Genomic DNA, 26362 nt, shown 5'->3' with positions numbered 1-26362 from the left:
GGCTATAACTAGCACCCTAGGCATACCTGCTTTTTTCCTATAAATTCAGTTATCAAATTTAATATAGTTATTGTCAGTACAGAATTTTAGTATTTTTTAAAAGTTAATTTTCCTAACAATAATTTTGTTATCTTTATTAGTATAATTCTAATTCAGAGTTAATTTATTTATTATAATGGCAACAATACTTCTAATAAGATCATCCTGTGGTTATATAGTAATGCAGAGTACTAAAAACAAAATAAGATAGCATAAATTTACCAGGGCACTCAGGATTACTGTTACATGAATGAATAGATTCTAATTTTTGCTATTATCATTTTTAATGGAATTGAATATGGGATTTAGGCCACATACCTACTATTTCAATTGATCCAACTGTTATTTTTTGTATCATCAATCATACTATAAAGTTTATCAAAACTTAAGCATAATATTATTATCTTTATTAATGCAATTGACTGGGTTCTTTATGTCTAAATTTACAATGAACAATTTATTAATATCTTCTAGACCAATATTGCACCTCTCAAAGTTATTACTAGATATATAAAAAATTCCTTAAAAGTTTTTCATGTATATTAATACTTGTTTCTTACAGTCAATAAAAAATAAGAGAGAGAGAGAGAGAGAGAGAAACACTATGTAGTGCAATCATTAGTTTTAGTACTTGATTGTTAGTCACTGCATATGAACTACTGTAAATGTTCCCGGATACATAAGACAATATAATTAATATGGCAGTCTAGCATAGTTTGATAGTACCTGTACTACATTTACACTGTGCAATGCAATTCAACTTTTGCGGCAAGTCTGGCTATTGATTTTAATATAATTATTTGTACACAATATTCATTATACATATGCACATTATTTTACGTACGCACTACCTATGAATTGATTGTAAGATACTACAGGCTAGCCTACTGTGAAAAACTTCTCGATCAACATTTTTGCTACCTGAAGTGTTATAATTTTTTCAGTGTTTTCTGTAAAATGTGTTTAGTATACCTTTGCTGAGCACTGCAATGATGTATGCTTCTTACTCCATTGAGCCCTAAATTCCTATCAATTTAGAGTATACCTGCACAGGCTAGCTAAGGTTGTTTGAATTTTAGGTAGCCTATCCATGGCTAAGCTATTAACTAACCTGATATCCATGATTTGGACACACTCACAACTCCCAAGGATCTACAAGTGCAGGTAAACAATAGATTACTTACATTCAAAACCATTTCACGTTAATTTGCGAATTGAGAGGGACATACCTGGATTTAGATAACTGCTCTTTGAAAAAATTTACAGCACTTCTGCAAGGTTCAGTGGGAATATTTCCTGCCAGTAATATTTTCTTTACTTGTTCCAGATAACCTCGCATTCTTGTCTCAGCACTGTTCCTCATCACTGACTCCTTGGTTGTAAACTTAGTATTTAACCCTGAAAAGATAAACGTCTGGGTTTAATTCTAAAATCTGCATACAACAGATCTTTGTGTACACAAGAAATTCAAGAAATTAGTTCTGAGCTTTAACAGATAAGGTAGCAAATCTGATGTGATACACTGCACATATAAAGTAATACCATTTCTTTGTCATAATTACCACTGAAATAAATATCAGTAAAAAAGAATGTACTGTATTACAGTGAGTAAGCTTAAAAAAAATTGTATAATTATTTCTCTCTGGAAATATTGCAAACTGCAGATAATTTACATTTTCCTAGATTTACACCCTCTAAAATTTTCAAGGATAAATTTTGTGAGAGCTGGTAGAGTCACTGAGCTTTCCTTAGCAATGGGAAAAATTATGGGGTTGGTTAGATGTGGAATTATGATACAGGACTTCAGGTTTGTTCCTATAAGAATATGTACCTTCATCTTTTGATATGGAGACTCACTCCTTAGGTGGGAGGGATGGTCTGAGGCATTACAGGCAATATTCTTCCCACCACAAAATAACTGCTTCCCAATCATATACATGAGCAGGGGGAATGATAACCCTAGTAACCAACTGTACAGCTTGGCATATGGGATTTTGAGGCTGACAGAAACCTGTGCCAGATTTGGCTTTCTTGTAGCTTTACTCAAGGAAATGAAGAGGATTCCAATTATCTGTTTATAATGGGAATACCAGCTCAGAAGGTTGCCATATTATGAGCACTAGATCCAAATATCAGAGCGCTTTATCACTCCTGCCCCTTGTTCAAGGGGAAACAGAGTGAGGCATATTTACTAACTACAAGTACAGCCACATACAGGATGCTCTGTATGTAACATGCTTCATTTTGGCCTGACCAGTGCTTAATGGCCCTGGCTGTTGCATGTGTGTGTGTGTGTGTGTGTGTGTGTGTGTGTGTGTGTGTGTGTGTGTGTGTGTGTGTGTGTGTGTGTGTGTGTGTGTGTGAGAGAGAGAGAGAGAGAGAGAGAGAGAGAGAGAGAGAGAGAGAGAGAGAGAGAGAGAGAGAGAGAGAGAGAGAGATGGGGGGCACTCGCCCTTCATTCATTCAGTCCTATGCTATCTGTCTCACAGTGCTTGTCATCATTAAACAATGTGCTGAGAAACCACCACAGTCTCATGAAGATGGCCAAGGACTTGTAGGTGATGTCTCCTTAGTTAAAAAAAAAAAAAAAAAAAAAAAAAAAAGAGGGTAAAAGTGGTTTAGACAAGGTACCTGTCACACTGTAGTTCCTTCTGAATACAGGGAATAGGGTAACGTTTCTAGCTTGATGGACCACCTCACTCAGGTTAAAGGGCCATTTCTTTCACCCAATGGCTCTCACACTGGCTTGGTAAGGTATAGGTACAGGTGGTCTGGCAGCACCAGACACCTGCCCTCAGTGCCTGCAACAAAGTAGTTCCTCTTGAATGCCTGGGAAAGAGCAATGCTCCTGACCTCTTGGGATATAAGCCAAAGAGCAGTCTCCATTGCCCAATGACTTGATGGCCTAAAGAAGCCAGAGCAAGTGTTCTTGGACACTTCTTGTGCCTGTAAGTACAGGCAGTCCCCTGTTATCGGAAGGCTCCGTTATCAGTGATCCGGTTTTACGGGGGCTTGTCTAGTGATGAAATTCCACATTATAATGAGAAATGAGTTTCTATCACCAGAAATACATTCCTCTAATTCTTCATTGGCCGGTCGGAAATTCAAACGCAGGACCAGCAGTGCTAGAGGTGAATGGGGGTTGGCCAGGGGGAGTGCACACACTCCTGTGAACGTGCTTGGAAGCTATCCCGAGGAGAGTAGACCCACTCACGTGAACTGCCCCAGGGAGAGCAATTGCGCACATTTGGGCAAGAGCATGGGCTGCCCCAACGATGTGCTGGAATCTTCTCCGAGGCTAAGGCCTCTATGCACGAAGAAGATTGAGTGGGGGACCTCCTCCATGTTCTGTTGGGTGTGCGGACTCTAATAGTCAGCATTGCCGCCACAGAACCCTGACCCTCGATCGGCCGAGGCAGGGTTCGTGGGAGCCATGTCTCTGGTTTGTCGGAGTTCCGGGGGTGGGGACAGCACCTGCACGCAGCACACTCACTCTCTCTCTATAGGCCACGTCCCAGTCCAGAGACCATGAACACTTGCTGTAGCCGTGTGGGTCCATAGGAACCTGGGCGGAAGAACCTTGAATAGCATGGGTCGGGAAGACCCACACACATGGAGCATCTGAGGCACAGTGTGCAATGGATGACATTGCTACATGGGGGTTCGTGATAGTTTCCTGGATGAATCCTGGGAGCACCGTGCAGCAGGTTCTTTACCAGACATGGAAGACATCCATTGCCTGGTAACGGTGCCTTGGAAGTCGGTGAACGTGGGGGAACTACATACACGGACTTGGCTCGTGGAAGCCGCATCATGGCTGATCCAAGCACGCACTGCTTCCGCACCTTGGGTGTCCAGGGAGACCTGAGATATGGGTTCCCTGTCCGAGGACAAGGGAGAGCCGTAGGGAGATCCAAATGCTTCTTCCGGGGAAGAAAACATACTGTGAGAGGGCCAACGGGCCTTCTTATGGTTGAGAGCAGCAACCTTTTCCTTCTTCGTGTCTGTCCACATAATGGGACCCTTGGAAGAAGAAGGGGAGGAGGTGAAGGCAGGTGACGAAGACACCGATGATGATGATAAAGGTGAATGGGGTCTCTTCTTCGATGTCCTCCTGCAGTCGCGCTTGTACCTCCTCAACAACTCATCTAGGAGGAGATCCTTAACGTCAGGAGACATTGGAAGGGGCTTAGATGTTGAAGGAACTGGGTGAACAAATGAAGGAGCCGTGTCTGTAGTGGAAGTTCCTTTGGATCCTGTAACTGAAACCGTAGTTCCAGTTACTGAAGCAGTTGAGACAGGTGATAATTTTGAGGCACTAAGGTGCGCAACCAAGCCCTGCACCAATGGCTCCCCAGAAAGACCAAGGGAGGGTCAGAGGTCTCGAAGGTCCTGAAAAGTCTTCCTGATTTCACTCAGACCAGCAAAAGACAGGTTAGCAGGGGCTGCCTCCCTTTGACCAGGGGAAGATTGCACTCCCCCTGAGAAGCCCTTGAGAGACTGTGATCAGCCTTCGTCCCCCCACATGAACTACTCATTGCTGAAGCAACAGGGAAATGCGGGGGGATTGACCTTTCCCCTAGAAGAGGTAGCAGCAACGGGGAGTCACATGGGAAGAGGCAAGGAGCTACCTGGCATCCTCAGAGGAGAATACCCCTCCGAGGATGGGCAGGTAGCATTCCTGGATTTCCTCTTCCCAGCAAACTGCATACATTGCTGCAAGGACCAATTACGACACTCCATACAAGTATCAGTAATGGAGAACACGTTTGCGACATCTTGTGCAAACAGTGTGAGGGTCAACTTCAATGGAAGAAAATAAGCAGTTACAAAGACACTTCCCTACACCAGGGCAAAGACGGGGAATAGGTTTAGGTGATTCTTGGGTCTGCATTTCAAAGACCAAGAAAAAAAGCACAGATATATCAATGTACCAATATAACAAAGCACAAAATAACGGGAAAAACTGTGACAAAGTGCAGAGAACAGCCAGCAAACATTTGGGCAGAGGAAGGCATAGAAAGTGCTGGCTTTGTATGTCCATCCACACTTTTTCTGTCTCCCCTCAGATCTTGAAAACTACTGAGGCTAGAGGGCTGCAAATTGGTATGTTGATCATCCACCCTCCAATCATCAAAAATACCAAATTGCTGCCCTCTAGACTCAGTAGTTTTATTTTATTTAAGATTAAAGTTAGCCATAATTGTGCTTCTGGCAACGATATAGGATAGGCCACCAACAGGCTGTGGTTTAAGTTTCATGGGCCGCAGCTCATACAGCATTATACCGAGACCACAATAAGATAGATCTATTTTCAGTGGCCTTGATTATATGCTGTAGCGGCTGTACAGAAAATTCGACTGCACCAAAGAACCTTCAGTACATTTTTTACTTGTTATAGATACTGTACAGTCATACCCCGCTTATTTCTAAAGTTTAAACATTAAATATGTAACTTTAATTTCATTTAAAAGTTAGCTTAATACATTACCCTTCAAAAAAGAAATAAATGGTTGACATAAATATAAAGAGTTGGAAGAGAATTTCTGTTTCTCTCCCCTTCCGACCAATCTATTTTTAGAAGACTTCTCAACCTCTTTTTAATAACTTTATTCTGCATCTCTTTTTCTTTGTTCTGAAATGCTTTTTCATGAAAAAACAGTGATTTTTATTTTGACTAATACAACTCTTAGTTATTATGTCTCTATGTTTTAGAACATATTTGCCACACTAGCGCATTTACGCTTTGTATATGGTACAGGTAAAATCAGATCAATTTAAAGTATCTACTGTACAGGTAAAGATGTACAGAGAAATAATAAGTTGTAAAAATGTGTGAGCACTAACTATGAACGAGAGAGAGAGAGAGAGAGAGAGAGAGAGAGAGAGAGAGAGAGAGAGAGAGAGAGAGATAAGGGTTGTCCTTACTTAAGAGACTGAAAGTATTTATCAATTATTATGGAGACAGAGAATAACACATGAGAGAGAGAGAGAGAGAGAGAGAGAGAGAGAGAGAGAGAGAGAGAGAGAGAGAGAGAGAGAGAGAGAGAGAGAGAGAGAGAGAGATTGTCCTTATTTGAAATATCAAGTTAAACTATTTATGAATTATTACAGAGAGAGAGAGAGAGAGAGAGAGAGAGAGAGAGAGAGAGAGAGAGAGAGAGAGAAGCTATTCTTCTTACATTAGATACCAAAGGATGGAAATTCAGTTTTAAACTAACTTTTAAATGAAATTAAAGTTACTTTACCCTTTAAAAAAGAAATAAATGGTTGACATAAAAATATAGGAGAGTGTGAAGATTAATATCCTATTTCTCTCTCTCTCCCCATTCCACCGATCTATTTTTAGAAGTCTTCTCAACCTCGTTTTTAAAAACTTCTTTATTCTGTCTCTTTCTTTTTGTTCTGAAATGCTCTATGTCTGTATGTTTGAGAACGGCGCATTTACAGTTGGTAAACGGTACAGGTAAAATTATATCAATTTAAAATTATCAAAAAAAAAGTTAAGTATATCTTAGTTTAACCAGACCACTGAGCTGGTTAACAGCTCTCCTAGGGCTGGCCCAAATGATTAAAATTATCAACTGTACAGTTAAAGGCATACAGAGAAACAATAATATGTTGGTTACACTAACTATGAGAGAGAGAGAGAGAGAGAGAGAGAGAGAGAGAGAGAGAGAGAGAGAGAGAGAGAGAGAGAGATAAGAAACCTTTGAGCTAATCAGCAACACTCCCTCCTTGTCAGTTAAATCGACATGTCTGACATAAGAAACCTTTGCCTAATCAGCAACACTTCTTACAAAATGAGGGAAAGATATTTGTTTGTTTAAAATAGCTTATCACATAGGGAATTTTGTAATTAGTTTTATTATTATTATTATTATTATTATTATTATTATTATTATTATTATTATTATTTAACCTTATTAATACTTGAAAATTAGTACTTATTATTAGGTAAAAAATTTATTTATCATACAAAACAAATAAACATTTACATGCACCATAAAAATTCTCTCATCTCAGTAAAAAGAGAGAGAGAGAGAGAGAGAGAGAGAGAGAGAGAGAGAGAGAGAGAGAGAAATTATTACTCTTATTATTCAATGTTATTTGATTTACACATAAAAGCTTGAAAACTTATAAATTACATAAAGAATTAAACATAAACACTTTTGTAGGGTTTCTCAATATTCGCAATGTTCACTTGTCTGTGAAAAACTCGTGTAAAATAATTAGTTAGGTTCCAATGAAAAGTTCACGTGTCTGTGAATTCACAAGTTCTTGGTATTACTATATATATATATATATATATATATATATATATATATATATATATATATATATATATATATATATATATATATATATATATATATATATATATATAGTGAACTAAAGGACCTCATTCAAACTGGATGGTATCTAATGGAGTTTTTATTCAAAAAGTTACAAGCTTTCTTGGACATGCAGTCCACATTATCAGTATCCGCACGGATACTTGAAATAGCAAAAAGCTTGTAACTTTGAATAAAAAACTCCATTAGATACCATCCAGTTTAAAGGTCCTTTTATAATTCTACTAAAAACATTGTGTAGATAAAGTTAATATATATTTTGATAGTTTATATAAACAAAGATATATATAAAACATATATATATAAAATATGCATATATATATACCTGAGTATTTATATATATATTTTATATATATATATATAAATAAAATATATATTTATTATATGAAAATATATATATATAAATATATATATATTATGATATATATATATAGTGAAAGGGGAACACCCCCATAAATAGCTAAAATCAGGAATTTAAAACCTCTCTAAAAAATAGAACTGCCTATTTTGATAGTTTAAACACAGAAAAAGTAAAAAACATACCTGATTATTTTAATAGTTTTATCACAAAAGTGCATTTATTCATGAAAATTATATGAAAATACAGTAATTAGAGATATTTCTCAGTGAAAAATACCGCGAATGGGGAATTTTCCTGAATGATGGCTAGACATGTTCTACAGAGAATAGCGAACGCGTGAGTCCATGAATCATGAGAACGCAGCGAATATAGGGGGTTTACTGTATATACATATATATATATATCTATATATATATATGTATATGTATACTATAGTTATTACACATTTCACCACACTTCTGAACCAAGTTACTTTGTAGGACTGTAATATTAAGAACAAAAAATACACTACCTCTAAACCAGTCCAAGTCATCTTCCTTTTTTGATGGTGAGCATGACGATTCAGCAACTCGGGCTAATAGACTCAAAACAATTGCTGACTGTTCTGGTTTCTGAAGATATTCTGTAACTTTCTCGTGTAAATTAGGCTGATTTAAAAGGCATTTGTGAAGAAATTCTGCCAGCTGATACAGAGAATATGAAGGTTTCTCTTTTTTCTCTCGAGATTTTATGTAAAGTTTAGTTCCACTCTGAAGAACCTCAAAATATTCTTCATCAACTTCAGTATCATCATCCAAGGTGAAATAAATGTCTTCTTCCTGTGCATAGGAACATAAAAAAATGTAATAAATTACCACTGTAACTCAATACAACTTTGATAGCATCCAAGTCTTCTGCATTTTGCTAAAATTAGTAATGTTCCTATGCCTTAACAGCATTGCTTAAATTATAAAAAAATACATAAGTCTTTACTGGTTCAACAATCCTAGACAAGCAAACAAAATTCATTTTTTTAACACAAAATATCAAGTAGACAGGTGCACATGTGATCCCTTAGGTTGCAGGTGGTAAATTAGTGGTAACTTTAAGCCTGAAACAGCTTCAAGAGGTGTGCAAGGTAGGGAACAGGGAAATTAGGTTAAAGTAATGGGTTTGTATCATAAAAAATTACTTTGTTGCAGCATCACCTGTCTACTTTAACATAACCTGAACAGCCATTCAGGTGGGATGAGCATAAAACTGCTGACACTGACAAGATGAGGACATCCTGGGTGAAGATGTATAAAGAACCAAAGCTCCAAGGGGAATAAGGAACCTAGAGTAGGACTGGGATCCTGATGAAGAGAGAATGAATATAGGGTGTGAGAGCTCAAATGCCAGATATTAGTTACTAAACTCTTGAAAGGGAAACAAGATGTGACAGCTAGAGCAGGTGAGGACAGCTATGGTAGATGAAGGAAAATGAATCTCAGAAGCAGGAGCCCATTACACAAAAAGGAGAAGGTATGGACAACCTTAGAAATTCTTGTAGAGGAAAGAAAAAGTTTGTGTTTAAGGTGTTGCCCCATAATTTCAATTGGTACAGGAATTCATTGGGGAGTGACACTGTGTGAAGCAAAAATTACTTAGCTGAGCTATAAAAGAAAGTTTCTGTAAATCCTATGGAGATTAAAGCAAAGTAATCAACTGGAATGTGATGGGAAAGCATTAACTACAGCCAATATCAGAAGAATGTCTTAGTCTGGCAATAAAAAGGCGAAATACATCAAGAAATGAGAGGTCTCCATGTGCTTAGTAAAATAAAAAAAAAACATGGTATTTTCATAATAAAATTAAGTTTCATATATACTTACCAAGTAATCACAAAGCTATATTTTCCACTTGAGTGGCAGTTAGAAATTTGAAGTCTGTGGTAGCGATTCGTTTGTTGACAGTAGGTAACTACCCTGCCCTCTATCGGGGAACAATAAGTACAACGTAACAGCGATCATCACTACTTTTGTGCTCAATGTCCATCTTGTAATTACTTGGCAAGTATATATGAAAATGACATTTATATGATAAAATAAAGTTTTATATATACTGTATTTACCAAGTAATTACATAGCTATTGGTTCCCTAACCTACAGCAGCTTAAAAATTCAAAATTCGCACAGCAGCACTACTACTGCTAGTGTGTAGGTGACAAGGTCCCATCCACTATCCAGGACTCAAAGGAACAACTTAGCAGACAGCTCAATTCGTTTCATGTGCTAATGTCCATGCAAGGGGAAGAGGGCAGGCTCCGGTCATGTAATTACTTGGTAAGTATATATAAAACTTTATTTTATCATAAAAATGTCATTTTTATATATGTAACTTACCAAGTAATTACATTGCTGATTCCACATTGTTAGGAGGTGGGAAAGAGCATGGACATATTCTACTCCAAAGCATTAAGTAAGTAATGAATTTGAAATAGAATGGTTGCTAACACTGAATAAATGTTTGTTGTTTCCTTACCTGTTGAGAGAGCTGCTGCAGGTAGGTACTGCCTCTAGTCGGCGCTTCTCTCAACTTGTAGTGGACATGGCAGTGTAGCCAAGGGTCAACCCTACATCAGTGGGAACTTTGCAGTGGAGGAAGTACACCGTATGCTGACAAAGTTTTAAAAGGATGCCCTTGCCCTGGGCGAAGACCAGAATGAAAAATAACAACACTATCACCTACACCACAGAATTAAAACCATAACCCAACCATTACAAAATAAAAAACGAAACTGGTGGGTACTACAGGTACAAAGTACCCCCAGGCTTCCATCGACTCAAAACCTTAAGTCAAGGCAAGTGGGTAGCAAAGGAACAGAGTTCCCAATGCTTCCTCTCCCAGCACCATGCCAGCCACAGATAAAGGTCCTAAAGTGCTACAACTTTCCAACACGGTCTCGATGTCCTCGAGGTAGTGTGGGCGAATACTGTATGGACTTGCATCTCCATAACGTCGACTGTAAGATCGTAGAAAGAAATAAGTAATTTCTAAATGCGAGGGAAGTTGCGACTGCCCTAATTTTGTGAGCCTTAACCTTAACAAACGGAAAGGCTTCTTCCTGGACCTGATAGTGGGCTTCTAATATTAACTCTCTCAGAAAAAAGGATATGGCGCTTTTGGAGAGCAGGCGAACTAGGTTTCTTACAGAGCACCAGAGGTTGCTCAAAGGTTCTCTAATCTTTTCCATCCTATGAAGGTAGTACCTGAGACACCTCACTAGACAGAGGAGTCTTTCTTCTTCCTCAAGTCCTAAGATATCCATAAGATTCTTAATGACGAAGGATCAAGGCCAGGGTTTAGAAGGGTCCTCGTTCTCTGCCAGGAAACCAAGAGAATGAGAGCTGACTGCGTCCCCTTGCACAAAACCTATTCTCTTGTCTATTGCTTGTAACTCGCTAATACGTTTGGCAGTAGAGTGAGGCACTAAAAAAGAGTCTTCTTCATGAGATTCCTGCAGGAATCAGAACAGAGAGGTTCAAATTGAGGACCTGAAAGCCATTTCAGTACTTCTAAGTTCCAAGAGACGCTGGAAGAACTTTCTTTCTTAGATGTACCGAAAAACCTTTTGCTCTGACGAGGCTCTTGACAGTCTGAAGCCTGTCAGGGCCAGAGCGGACAACCCTTGGTGGAATCTGAGAAAGTGGGGTTGTCTGAGCAGAGACCTTTTTTGTGGAAGGAGTCTTGGGTAATCTACCAGGAGTCGAATCAGGTCTGGAAACCATTCCTTGTTTGGCCAAAATGGAGCGACTAGGGTCATGGAGGTGTTCTGATGCGTCGACAGCCTGTTGATTACTTCCCTGATCATTCTGAAGGGAGGGAAGGTGTAAACATCTAATCCTGTCCAGTCCAAAAGCATGGTGTCCGTGCTCCATGCCTGAGGATCCAGGACCGGAGAGCATAAGAGTGGAAGACGGTGATTTCTCAACGCTGAGAAAAAATCCACTGTGGGATTGCCCCATAGTTTCCACAGACTGTTGCAAACTAACGGGTCTAAGGTCCATTCGGTTGGGAGGACCTGTTTGAGGCGGCTTAATTCGTCCGCAATAATGTTCATTCTCCCTTGAATGAACCAGGTGACGAGAGTGACTTGGTTTTCATCCGCCCACAAAAGGAGATCCCTCGCCATCTCGTACCGTGAGAAGGAATGAGTGGCCCCCTGTTTGCGAATGTAAGAAAGTGCAGTGGTGTCGTCTGCATGCACTACTATCTCCTTGCCACAGACTAGATCTGAGAAAGACTGAAGGCCCAGGTGAATTGTTCTCAGTTCCTTTACGTTGATATGAGAATTCTGTTGTATCATAGTCCATGTTCCGGAGACTTCCCGGCCATCCAGAAGAGCATCCCAGCCTAAGTCAGAGGCATCTGAATAAAATTGAAGGTCTGGGTGCACTGGGAGAAGAGACTTCCCTTCCTGAAGTCTTTCTATGCAAGACCACCACTGGAGATTCTCTTTGATTTCTGATGTAATCGGGAAGACGAAAGAGTCTGGTTGGGTCTGTCTGCACCAGTTCGCTTTGAGGAAAAACTGAAGGGGTCTCATGGGCAGTCTGCCTAATTTTACAAACTGCTCTACTGAAGCGAGGGTCCCCAGAAGACTCATCCACTGCACTGCCAAGCAGGAAGGAAGAGCAAGGAACTGACTGACAGTCTGAAGGCAGTTTTCAACTCTTCTGGACGACAGAAAAGCTGGAAAAGTCAGAGAGTTCAGTATCATTCCTAAATAGGGAATCTCCTGAGTTGGTGTAATGGGATTTCTTTTCATTTATGAGAATACCTAACTCCAGTGTCAGGCAAAGAGTTCTTCTTAAGTCCTCCATGCACTTTTCCTCCTCCGATGAGCAGAGAAGCCAATTCCCTAGAGGAGCAAGGATTCATGTAAAAATTTGAGGGGCCGTCAACAAACTGAAGCATAGGGCCTGGAACTGTAGTACTCTGTCCTGAAAAATGAAGAGTAGGAATTTCTGTGAGTCTGGATGAACAGGGATGTGAAAATACGCATCCTGCATAGCCTATCCAGGGTGACCAACTGGTCCCCCTGTTGTACTGAGGACATGACTGAGCAAACGGTCTCCATATGAAACTTCATCTTCAGTACGAATACATTCAAGGTGCTGACGTCCAGAACAGGCCTCCAGCCCCCCGAGGCCTTCAGAACCACGAAAAGGCGATTATAAAAACCTTCTGAGTGGGGATCCAGCACTTCTTCCACTGCTCCTTTGAAAAGAAGGGATTCAACTTCCCGGGAGAGGGCCAAAGACTCCATGGAACCTTTGAATACGCTGTCAAGGCAATTGGAGATGTAGCTAAAGGAGGAGTCTTTATGAAAGGAATGGAGTAACCCTCCTTGAGAACCTTGATCACCCAAGGATCTGCTCCTCTGCACTCCCATTCCTTCCAATAAAGTAGAAGTCTGGCTCCTACTTGGGTGCAAAGGACTAACTTCTCACTTCTTGGGGTTGGTCTTGAAGGAAGACCTCTTAAAGGACTTCTTAGGAGGTCGCAAGTTTGATCTAGGTCTAGACTGGGTTTAAGCCTTCCCTCCATGAAAGGGGAGAATGATCTTGATGTGGAAGGCACAGGCTCCCTCGGACGTCTAGTGGACTGTGCCAACAAGTGAGTGGAAGACTTATTCTGCAAGTCTGAAAGAATCTCCTTCACCGTGATTTGTGGAGAGGTGAGACCTATCTAAAGGAGCGAAGAGTAGAGCTGACTTCTGTGTCAGTGAGACTCCTTTCGAGGTGAAAGAACACCAGAGCTCACTCTTTTTAAGGACGCCCATAGAAAAGAGGGAGGCAAGTTCTAAAGAGCCATCTCTAATTGCCCTATCTGAGCACAAAAGAACTCCCAGCCAATCGGAGACAAAGTCTTTAGCTAGATCAAAACAGTCTTCAATCAAGGAAACTAAAAATCTCAAACACCTTAAAAATATTCTTGATAAGGTTCAAATGAGGAAAACATTATCTTGATCGTAGAAAAGGCCATTTTATGAGCCGAATCCACCAGACCGGAGAAGTCCCCTTGGGAGGAGGCAGAAACTCCCAAAGAAGGAGCTTCCCCGGTGACACAGAAAGAGTATCTCATCTTTAAAAATTTCTGGGCGGAAAAGCGAATGTCGCTTTGCCCTGTTCTCTCTTAGTGGCCAGCCAGACATGAACTTCTTTGAGAACCTTCTTCAAGGAGGAAAGAACTAGCTTGGGTAACCTGGTACCTTCTGACAAATGCTTTTTCATGAGGAAGGTAGAAGCTGGGGAAGTAGGTGAAGCAGGCACGAAGAAATCAGGAAAACTATCCAGGAGGAAACGCAGAAGAGATGAGTAAGCAGAGGGGGATTGTATTCTGAACAACCTCTTCCTCCTCAGAAGAGATAGGAGATAGGGATTTATCCTTGGACTCTGGAGCTGAAGAGGATTTCTTCAAAAAACCCATAAGTTCGGTCAATTGACGCTTGAGTGGGGCTAAAGAATCTTCTTGAACTGATGAAGATGATGGATTAATAGAAGAAGGCACATGGGTCCCAGAAGCAGAGGCTGGGCGTTCGGCTGTTGGCGTTGGAAGTTCAGGAGTTGAGGGTACATAAAATGATGATCTGCAATGTCTTGAAGTACCTTTAAGTTACATTAGGTTAGATTACTATTGGGAAAGTCCCCATTAATGTAACGTGGTAGCCAAGCATATACGTACTAGCTCATGTTTTACATTTATTATGAATAGGCCTACTCTACTAAGGGATTCAGAGCCAATGAAACACGGTTTTTTGGCAACAAGTTTTTATCAAAGCATCGGATAACGGTGAAAGTTGGCAAGTGTATACTTGATAACCCTACCTAATTTTTGCAAGCATTATCTAGTACCTAAGTTCAATAGTTTTGATATTTATAGAGTAAATGAAGTCGCCGATGCTGGAACCAAGAAAATCACAGGTAAGGATCCTAAAACATTCGTGAAGTAAACATAATATGACGTCATGAGGCTTTGCCCATCCACCAGGTAGGCAGTGAATGGATATGCTTAGACAGTCTAGGCTTCAACAAATTTGATAATAGCCAGCAGGATATTGAATTATCCCCATAGTTGCAAGACTGTATTTGTGCAACAGCTTACTACTTTGCATGCAAGTGAGAAGACCCGTGGCAAGATTTACTATAGCATGAATAGGTAATTATTTCTATAGTGGGTAATAGTTACCTGGCAACACTCATCTCTTGCTGCAGCAAACAGAAGCTTATAGTGTCGAAACCTGAGGTAAAACAAAATGGATTGCCTTTTTTGTATTCCCAACCTGAATAGATGTAGATCTAACAAATGAGCTATGGACAGGGTTATTATGTGGATGAATTACATGTACTGAATTATCTGTAAAGTAGAAACAATATGAACATCAAGAAAATGGAAGAATTCCAAGCCACCAACTTATTCCCAACAACTGCTGTGGAAGTTGTGATGAAACCTCCACAAAATAGTAATATAATAATAATAGTAATAATAATAATACTGTAATAAAATTATTACAGTAAAATTATTGAGAATGATAATGCAATCAAGGGGACAATGACATATCCAGCTCGCCATTACTGATATCGCTGAAGCCTACAATGGGTACCAACAAGGCCAAGAGAGACAAGGTCTACCCAACTGGGTGGAGTCACCTCCCACCTGGGGTAACTACGTAGACGTTAACGTATCTTAGAGGTACCTGCTCATTATGGCAATTCACCTGCTGATGCAATAACGAGGCAAACAAAGCTCCGCCTACATGGGGGATTTGGGGGGAAGTGAGCAGACCTTCTCTTTCTCATGACCTTGGGTACTAATATCAATTAGTGAATATGTCATCGGCAAGTGGGCAGAGCCATAGTGAAGAGACGTTTTCCCAATATGAAAACTTCTCTTTCACTGTGGGTGGAGCCTCATGACATCATAGGTTAACGTCACTATTATGTTCAAAACCCTTACCTGTGATTTTGATGGCTCTGGTCTAAGCAACCCAATTTTACTCTGAACTTAGGTACTAAATAATACTTGTAAAAATTATGTACTAAATAATACTTGTAAAAATTATGAAGGGTTATAAAATATACACTTGCCAACTTTCACCTTTATCCAATGCTTTGACAAAAAAGGTGTTGCCGAAAAACCGTGTTTCATCAAATCTGAATTCCTTAGTAGGCTACACAAATGCACATACACAAAGTTCCTTGCCACCTAATTGGTTCAGTTAGGCTCAACTCAGGCTATCATATTTTTGTTGATAATAAACTGGCAAGTGACAGAGGAACTGGGAAATAACCTATCCTACACAAAAAAGGAGAATAAGGAGGAATTGCATTTGATTATTTTCCATCTTGCCAAGCTGGAAAATAATAACATCAATTACAGAATGTAAAGGGCATTTTCCTGATAAATGAGAAATTTCCTGTTTAGTTGGGGAAAGCTTTGTAAATAATCAAGGTCTCCAAATGACTTTTCCAAGCTCCTGCGGGAATGGTACTTCCCCGACCTACTTGGTGACTTACAGGGATGCAGCATATGCCTGATCATTTTCCATATTTTTTTCCTCCACCTACCATATGATAGCATGTCTTCTGTAATTTTGTTGTATTATTGTTGTTGACAAGAGAAACAACATTCCAAAATGCATCAGCACATGTGCTATATAAGGAAGACCTAATGGAAATGTAACTCACCTGAGTTTCATTTCTGTCAGGTCTTCCTTACATAAGGAATGTCCTACTGCATTTTGGAATGCTGTAATTTAACAATATTAATCATTTGAAAGTTTTACAGTTTCTGCAAGATCATGTGGTTATGCTCTTCCAATTTCATATCTGATCTGCCAAAAGTCACAGGTGCATAGACTTCCAGTCAACCATTAGCATTGTACCTGTTCAGTAAACACATATGGTTGTCTCTAGAGAACTGATTAGATCTCTCTCTCTCTCCACACAAACACACATGTACAAAAATATCATGTGATGATTTTTTTTTCACTTTGGGGTAGGGAAGCCATGTTTTTGGTAAAATATAGCTTGATGTATCTTCATCCACCAGAACATGAGGGAGAAGAGATTACATTCCTACTTAATGCTCAAAGCTGCTAAACTGTAACCCCACACCACACTCCAAAGGACAGTACCAACCCTAGTAGTTATGACCTACAACATCAACTTTTCAAACTTCAGTTCAAAAGAAGAATACTCAAAGCAACATTGATAAGTCCTTAAAACACATAAGAAGCACTTGAAAATATTTATGGTCTACGTGCATAATTCCCAACCTAGGGTGCTGTTTCCTACTGATTATAAGCTAGTTTAGCACTAATCATTTAACTGCCTACAGCAGACGGGATCCATTCATCACCATTATATCATCAACTACCCACTTCCGTAAATCATTGTCAAAGAAAACTGCCAATCCATAACAGCCTGCTTCTCATTTTTTCCAGTTCTACTTATGTTTTCAAAGTACAGTATAGACATTTTCATTCCATAAGTTATGTAATTTTCTGGCAAAACTAAATCTGGTACAAACAAGGCCACTGAAAGGTTTGTCATGTCTAGTACTAAAAAAGGATTTACAAGAATGGATTCTTGATTATGATCTGAAAGAACTGTAAAGTGACTCCCTGGCTATTCAACACTTCAATTACCACCACCAGCAAAAGCTGGAAGTCTCTATACATGAACAATAAAAATACGCACTAGGCTAATTTGGAAAATATGAAAACCTTTTAATAACCAAAAATAAAAATGTCAAAATAACAACATGAGATCATAAAGTGGTTAGAGAAAATATGGAATATACATTATACACATGCCTTATTCATGAAACATATCGTCAAGGAGACTAGAGAGGTACAGTACTGCCAGAGGATGAGGGGATTGAAAATTTTCCAGGCTTCCATCATAACCCAAAATATCTCTCAGCTATTAATAAGCTATCCTTCACATTCCATAATCAAAATATATCAGCACTAAAAAATTAATGTAATACAATCCTGTAAATAAACTAGTTTTGTCCCTGCAATGCATCCCCAGGAAATCCATTCAAATCTATTATTTACTTAATGAATGAAAACGTGGTGCCCTGTATGTGCTATTTTTAAACCTATATTCATTCAGTGTTTAGAGATGGCTTAGCAACAGTTTTTTGCAACATAATACAGTCAAATACAAATAATTTTTCCTTCATAGCCCACCAAACTGTAGCAAATGATCACTGATATATGGCAGTTCTTTTCAGTTTACCCTTACTTCCTTCTCCTTCTCACCTAAAACAGCAAGTATCAGCCATAACATCTCAGCACAAAAAATGCATGCAGATGAATGTCTTCTGATAGAAAATACTTCGAGGTTTACTAGACTATGTAGGCTAGTCTCCTGTCCAACACAGGTTAATGGCACAGCATAAGTATGCTGGTGCCATGGTTATTTCATTCCTTTTGGAATGTTGGCTTCAGGTTTAACTGAGCAGTCCTCATTTCATAGTGTGAAAAGCACACTGCTCTCATATTGTGGCATATAATTGAGAAAAACATTTTGAACATTAGGCTATGCTATGAAGTATGCCATATTATCTTATGATTTTGAATTTACATGTTTTGGTAGAACTAAGCATTAGCTCCGTGTTGGGTATTTCCTTTAGAATTGACTTTTCCTACAGTATTTTGGTTGTTTATCAAGAATTTACCGTTATTTTTTGTCAGTTGACTGTAATTAACCTCAGAACTGATTATGTTTTTGTATGCTGGCCATCCTGGAATGCTATCACGCATGCGCAGTGATATAGGGGAACTTTTGGGAAAAGTGGTTTCTTTTACTGGGGGGTGATAACACAGCCTACTAGGTTAGGTAAGGTTAGGGTACATCAGGTTAGTATGGTTCCTTTTACAATAGATTTCCTTAGCCAGTCCCTTCTTGAACATATGGCTCCCTAATGACATTCATGTTTGCGGAACCGTTCTGTACAGTCCGTGTGGAGCCATTACTTAGAAATACCCAAGTTTTTACAAACTTGTTGTTATACTCGATCAAAAATAGCCTACTTGGTTAATAAGATGCAAGGCCCCAAGATAAAAAATGTTGAAGGTCCAAACCGGGGAATCTATCGGATTGGAATCCAACGGGCCTAGGTTGAAGAACCAAAGCTGGCAAAGGTCCAATGCTCCGACAAGTCAAGTTACATTAGAATAGGTTCGGTTAAGAAGGTTTACATTAATCAACACCGTTGTTTGCTGTTTCCTCATTCCTTTCATCTGATGACATAACCAAGCATGACTGCGATCATATTGCAACCTAATTCATCAAAATTCCATCTAAATCCAAGAGGAAAACCATATTGCCTTGGCCTTGTAGGTTATATTTAGGCTAGGCCTATTGTATTTTTGCCTAAAAGTTAAAGTGACATCGAAAATCCTCCTCTAACTTTGGCAAATTTCCAGCTTCACTGTCCACTTCATGCAAATTTAGGTAAAATTTTGTAAGTTGCCCATAAGACTCCAGCCAGCCATTTTTGCATGGAAAACCGTTTTGGGTTTTTCATGCAAAAATGGCTAGGCCTAGGAAATGATAGGGCACTAAGACAAACTACGGCAGATCTAAGTAGTGGCTCCGCAGCGGCGATTTCCTTCTAACTTGACTTTTTCTACAGCTTTCTGGTTGCTAATTATGGATTTACCTTCAATTTTTGTTGCACGAATGTAATTAACCTGTAATTAACCCCTGAAGTCCATCCAACAAGGGGTTCCCATACGCGATCTTCACAAGACAGAGCACGGCTACGTCTGTTTTGAACGGTTCTTATCCCATCCAGCAACTGCAATAACTTGTTAACGTATGGGTACCAGGGCCACCAGGCCAGTACTAAACACGGCGAAGGGACATTCCATTGGACTGACAACAAACATTTGCACTGCCAGTATCAGAAGCCCTAAAAGTGTAGAAAGGCGCGGAGCTAATACTAAGAAACTAAAAATGCCAACCCAATGTAACCTTGGGGTGTTTACTGGTTACAATTTTGCCATATTAGCTATGGAGGGGGGGGAGGCCGGTATTGTCTTAACTTATAAGTCGTAATTTGATTAATTTTTATCTATCATTTGCCCATTAGTGTTTGGTCTATTGGGTTCAATACAATCGAGAATGAAGAACTTTTTTAAAAAATGTGGATTAGCCTGCAATTTCATATCGTGCATTGGCAACTTATGAAATAATACTCAAATTTGTACAAGGCTGCCTTCGTAGGAGCTCTAGGCTACAAAAAATATCCAAGCAATGTCTAGCCTAGCCTTTGTCTGACCGTGGTTAGGCAAATAACTTGTATATACACTCTGGTTACAGGACAGTGGCCTACCTCCATATCGAACTTCTTACGGCATTTTCGCGCAAATCTTCTGTAGGATGAAGTTACTATTCCAATTTTTCGGCTATTGGGACCAACTGCAATGAAGTTCCTGCGTGACATTGCAACACAAGTGGCCCAGAGCATAATGCAAGCATCGCCGTACGTGTCATGGACAAGGCACAGCGGATTTCAAAATACTTTTGACAGATAAACACGGAGGCGGGCCAAGACTTTAGGTCATTGCTTTGTAACGCCTCCCCTCAACTAAACCCTCCGTTGATAGTACATTTTGGGGTACAGTAGGTATGATTTTCCCTTTCTTTTCTGTTTAATGGGGTACACCATTGATCAAACCACTGAATAATAAATAATTTTTCTCTTTACCTCGTCTCACCGAAAAAGGAATCTATTTTTTTATGAAAAAAGCCTATTCCCTACGCTCAAATTGCGTCTGTCACGTCACTGTATCCTTTTTTCTTGTACCTTTATTGTGTGTGTATGTGTGTGTGTGTGTATATATATATATATATATATATATATATATATATATATATATATATATATATATATATATATATATATATATATATATATATATATATATATATATATATATATATATATAAGTATATATGTGTCATTTTAATAGCCACAATGCCCTCTTAACTTCTCGAATTTTTCGCGCTTTTTTGGATACACTTGTCACTACAAAGCCTTAAGATCCAAGTGCAAGAAATTGAAGTGTTATGAAGTAGCGGGAAACGAACCTGTGTCACCATAATCACAAGGAGGTCACGTTTTAGATGACACAAATGAACTGCATAATCTCTATCGCAAACTTTCTTGTCCACTAATACACAAAAACCTTTAATTTAGCTCATAAGCTTGATTGTTTGATTTATATGGACTGGCATTACAGCAATTTTGTTTATAAGTTAATCCATATCCTGAATTACTTTCAACCAATATTTCTCGACTTCTGAAATCTGATACATAAACTACAATTTTTTTCATGTTAAAAGGTGATTGCAGCTGCCCTTTGGTCCCTAGCTGCCCCCATTTGTTAGCCTTTTAACTTTAATTCTATTCCAGTTTCCTTTCTTCAGTCTTGCTGTCCAACCCCTCTAACTGTTATTTTTAAGTGCAACAAAGGAAAAACGATTTGAGAACCATTTGTGATTTCCTGATAAATATAAATGGTAATGTAGTTTCGATCGTTGACAAAGTACGTAACTTACATGTACTACCAGACTGTAATTTATCTGTTAGTGCTCAAATAAAAATGTTGTAACGGTTACTAGTTACCATCTTACAAAATATTGCCATTTTTAAAAAATATCTTGATGAGGGTTCTATAAAAACACTTGTGATTAAATGTGTCACACACAGGGTGGACAATTGCAACTCTATCATAACCTGCCTAAGACGCAACTTGGAAAGCTGCAAAATTTACAAATGCCTCAGTAGCTTTGTTAGCATAGGCTACCATATTTCATTTACTCAGTGAAGGATGGTAGATGATAAGAAACACTTGGTGGCTTCTGTTATCTTTATTTTTTATTTTTCGTTCAGAATTTACTGTAAAACTAAAGATAGACAATTTCCAATCACACCTATCCATTATTACCGGCAATTAGGCCCAGAAAAGTCATTATATACAAGTAGGTGACCTTAGGGAGAACTACACTACATCACAAAAGAGGACAAAGTTGGCAAAAAGGAATCGCGCTCCAAAAACACACAGTAATTTATTTGGTTATAGTACAACCCCCTTTCCAAGCTATCCTGCCATAAACAATGTGAATTTACACGACATATTAAATTTACATGACATATGCACTACACATATTCCCATATGAAATTCAGTATAAAGAAAGGAGCTCTTCTACAACACAAAAGAGAACTTTACAATAGTAGAAACGTGGTGACTTACAAACCAGCGTCTAGGATGTGAGTAAACCTTCCGTGAAACAGACGGGAACGCCATTTTGGTTTGAGAATTCTTTCTCTTGCCCATTGTGCTTTTACTCAGAGCCCTTCTTATTCACTTACCGCTATAAACACACTAAAATATGACGATGAAAAAGTGACAGTTTTAACGAACGATGAGATGCATTGTATTAAAATATAAAATAAGAGATGATTTAAAAAAATGCTACGGTGAGTTAGTAGGTATGTGTTATTGTTTTTGCAACAAGAGTAAAATATTTGTTAGTACCAGGTCAGTTTCCACTTTAAAGTGCCCATCACGTGGCTGCAAAATTTGGTTACCCCTTTTGTATGCATTTCGGATTGATAGTTTTAACATGTATAATGGCGAATGTATATCCCATTCATGGGTTTGCAAAAGAGAATTTGCATACCTCATTAGTCTGGGGGTGTTCACAGTCAATGAACTTCTGCTTCGCTTCTGTCATGGAATATATGACGACATGATATGAGGATGATGAGAGATGAGGAAGCATAGACCTCATATGAATCAAGATGGGCTCAGCCGAGGGAACCAAATATACTCCTGTTCTCACTGCCTTTGCGTTAACTGAGGCCCGAGTAAGAAGTAAGACTGAAAACACGTTACGATCAGCAATTTTTATCATGTGAAGGAATATTATCACATTCATTTCTACGAATTATCTTCTGTTTGTTGCCTTGAAATGACATTGCAAAAATAATGAGTACCCATTTTTACAGCTTTGAAACTGGAACGAAATCCACATTTTCCACTTTACTATTCGTAGTATGGTATCCTAGCGGGTTCTGATATCAAACTCGAAGCCAGTCAAAGCCTACTTACGCAACTGGTATTCAGCCTTTCAAGACAAAATGTTTTCAAGTATCATCCCTATTAAAATAAACTTATTTGAGCCAATTAGTGAAAATTTTAGTAGATGACAACGTCATAGCGTTTAATGATTTCTTGTTTTACTTTAAGAAAGCGGGAGACCTTGGAGGAATAACAGTTTTTTTTTTTTCCTGCAAATGAGACAGGCCATATCGGCCCCTTGAACAGTCAGCCTCAACGATTCTGACCATTTCGGTTGTCAATAAACCGAACGCTGACCTCACAGTACTCCAAGAAAATACACATTATCGACAAGAGACTTAACTATCGTACAAGCATATTAGTTAATTCGGTTTGCTAATTTCTTAATCACTGACGAACTTATGAGGAATAAAGAAATTGTACAAAATGGAAACAATTATTTCCCCTTTTCTGTCAGGAGCCTTTTCGGACTAACGTCGTATTGGTCTAATCAAAAAGGAATCAGAATGAAGGCAAGACCCCCTCACAGGAGTAAGTTGTTGATTATTGCTGGTAGTGATTAAATGAGGTAAGACTACGACAAGATTTAGACAAGACCATTTAGACGAGAAGTACTAATTATTGAAAGCCTCCATACAAAAAAAAAAAGAGACAAATTTGACGTTATATATATATATATATATATATAAATTTATATATATATATATAGCGTATATATATATATATATATATATATATATATATATATATATATATATATATATTAGAGAGAGAGAGAGAGAGAGAGAGAGAGAGAGCTGAGGTCTTAGACAGCTGTCTTGCGTTGCTTCAAACTATGCTTTTACACATCAGAAAATAACTGATTACACCGACACAATGTCCAACACCTCAAATCGTTGTATACTATACAGTGTCTTTCACCAGGTTTTAATTTTGTTGATAAAAACGAATTGCAATGAAGTGCTTTAAGGATAACCAAGTAGTTCACCGTTAAGCCATAGTTTAGGATCCTCATTTGAAGGTAGGCGTATGCTATGTGATGTGATGACATGAGTGAGTGGAAACCAAAAGGTATGCTCAGAGAATGCCAGATTCCGGAGCAGGCTAAAAGGGACTGTAAAAAAGAACCCGTATTGATCATGATCTAACTTGAAATCGTCCGTGGGAGGTGTTCTACCGATTTATATTTCTTCTTAATTCTCCAGCGTCATTCATTGCGGAATTTGAGTCAACCGTTTGGAAAATGAATCTTATGTATTTTTTCATTTTCGGTCTCTATTCGTTATTTTATATCCTCCAACTCCTTGTATCGTTATACAAAAGAAAAGTACATTCCTCGATAGCATTTCGTTCTTTCAGATGTCCATATCCACCATTTAATTCCCATCATTTTCAAATCCAGCACGAGTCATATTTTCAAAACTGATCTGTTCTTCAAATAATAACACATTTATCATTCTGTTTGGTTATTACTTTTCTAATGGAAAACATTACCAAATTGAAAGTTAAAGCAAAGCTGGAAAATAAGGTATTATTCAGAGCAGTTATATTTCTGTAGGACTGCTCGTCTATATGAAATGAACACACTTCACCTTCAAGTATGGTGCCAGCAAATATGGCGCCACCAATTATGGAGCAAAGATCATCGTTACCTTTCCACTCTGCAACACCGCATACGTCAGTTGTTTTGGTCGTGGCCCCTTGTATTTTGAGTGAAGTACGGACCGGCTATTATTTTTTTTGTTTTTATTATTATTATTATTATTATTATTATTATTAGAAGGGATACTACACACTAACGGAGTGGATCACCTTATTTTTCTCTCATGAAGAAACCGCTTCATCATCAAAAGCAGGCAAATTTTAAGAAAGGAAAGTGGTCTTTAAGAAGGTGATGTCTATACAACTGACTGAGTAACAATGCTTCTCCAGAGGAGGCTGTTGCCACGCAAGGTAGTGGATATTAAATTCAGATTACTTCGCATTACACAGAGTAATAACTCAAGCAAAAAAGGCTGAGATTTTCTGGGTAAATTTCATAACTGATTTGTTGTAATTTTTCTTCCAAATTTCCTTACACTGACATTTCTCCTGAGATTATGTAATTATTATCGGTGCCAATCTAACTGGAATTCGTGGATTTGTAGTTTAACAAAATTAGAATTTTATAAAAATGAACAGAAAGAATTCAAATGGATTTTACGGGTCTTCATCCATTATTTTCTGGAAGGACAGTGCGCATTCGTATTAGACTATAGCTTAACTTAGATGGAAATTAGCATACTATTTACAAAAATAACAGCTCAAGAACCTATGAACATTTGCCAGATCTCTGCTCTTTTAGATTTCTCGGATGCAAGCCACATTAAAATGAATAAGATTATTTTATTTATATTACGCTATAGCTTATATTAGATTTAGTTTCACTGTTAATTAATACTTTCACTCTCCAGTTGAAGTATACCTAGAACTACTGGTGTTGTTTTCTCATATAACTTTATCTTTATTTCTTCAGTAGTTTATGTATGACTTTCATGTATAAAGGATGGATCAAATTTCGAAAAGTAAAGTCAGACGCAGTCGTTAAGGAATTTTCATTTAATGCTGGGAGGCTGTTTGTACTTCTTTGTAATTTTGCATTTCATCTCATTCAAAGTGAGATTCTTAAATATTCTGAAGCGAATTTTCTCCTCTTGCTGGTGATTATAAGGTTATATATTTTACTCCAATAATTCCAATTCAAACTTATGCCAAAGACCACAATAGTTGCCCAGTCTAAGGTTACTTTCTAAACAATCATTGTTTCACTTTGTATATAAGAACTGTCATTTTCTAAACTAACTCATTTGAATACTATATAGCTTTACTTACAGTCTGCAATATCTCTGGGAAGTGCACTCGTATATCTGCACCATTCTTAAAGCACAGTATTTTACAAATAACATCGCTTTGTAGCAGAAATCATAAATGCTAACTGCTTTTCATTATTATCTCTTAACAGCACGAGTAGCTGACTTGTAATTCTGTAAAAACTGGACTATGCTCTCTCTCTTCATCCGGTTACCCGTCTTCATTGGGTTAAGATAAGGTTTTCTTGACTTAGATGATGATAATCTTTAGAATTCCACCTTTCCACTTAGTGTTGACGGATGGGTTTTTTAACATTATTTAAATCTCCATTTAGGTTTTCTTGTTTTTCGGTTGTGATATAATTTTCTGAGCTGCTCGAAGTACTCAGTTTTGCAGCTAATATTTTAATTTTTCTTGCTATTTTCCCCACTCTCATAATCTTCAGCCTCTCTTGAACGGATATAAGCTCCTTCCTCTTCAATTTCTTTGCATTTCTCTTGTTCCCATTACTTCTGGACTTGTAAGGAAAGCATCATGATTTTGCCTCTGAACTTTTTTGAACTTTATTTCTTTTATTTTGCTGAGGCATCATGCACCTAAAATCCTACAACTGGATTATATCTGATG

The 26362-nt window shown here is 38.3% G+C and overlaps 1 protein-coding gene across 7 annotated transcripts in view; it reads right to left on the bottom strand.

The window, feature by feature from the left end:
* Window positions 1-20387, bottom strand: part of Drep4 (DNA fragmentation factor-related protein 4) — a 100991-nt gene extending 80604 nt beyond the window's left edge. For 3 of the 7 annotated variants that reach the window (XR_010856217.1, XR_010856218.1, XM_067121955.1), the window contains exons 1-3: window positions 20131-20364; window positions 8267-8573; window positions 1269-1437 (exon numbers count right to left, since the gene is read on the bottom strand). Coding sequence is in view for 5 of the 7 variants with exons in the window: in XM_067121955.1 (XP_066978056.1) it covers window positions 1269-1437; window positions 8267-8573; window positions 20131-20265 (611 nt within the window). In the remaining 2 variants the exon portion in view is untranslated. Of the gene's footprint in view, window positions 1-1268; window positions 1438-8266; window positions 8574-20130 lie in introns of all 7 variants that reach the window. The other 4 variants (XM_067121951.1, XM_067121953.1, XM_067121954.1 and 1 more) reach the window with 4 other exon arrangements.
* Window positions 20388-26362: the final 5975 nt, after the last annotated feature.

This window comes from Macrobrachium rosenbergii, chromosome 20, assembly GCF_040412425.1.
Source record: "Macrobrachium rosenbergii isolate ZJJX-2024 chromosome 20, ASM4041242v1, whole genome shotgun sequence".
Taxonomy (NCBI): domain Eukaryota; kingdom Metazoa; phylum Arthropoda; class Malacostraca; order Decapoda; family Palaemonidae; genus Macrobrachium; species Macrobrachium rosenbergii.
Note: the sequence above shows the minus strand (reverse complement) of the source record. Positions and strands in the feature narration are given on the sequence as shown.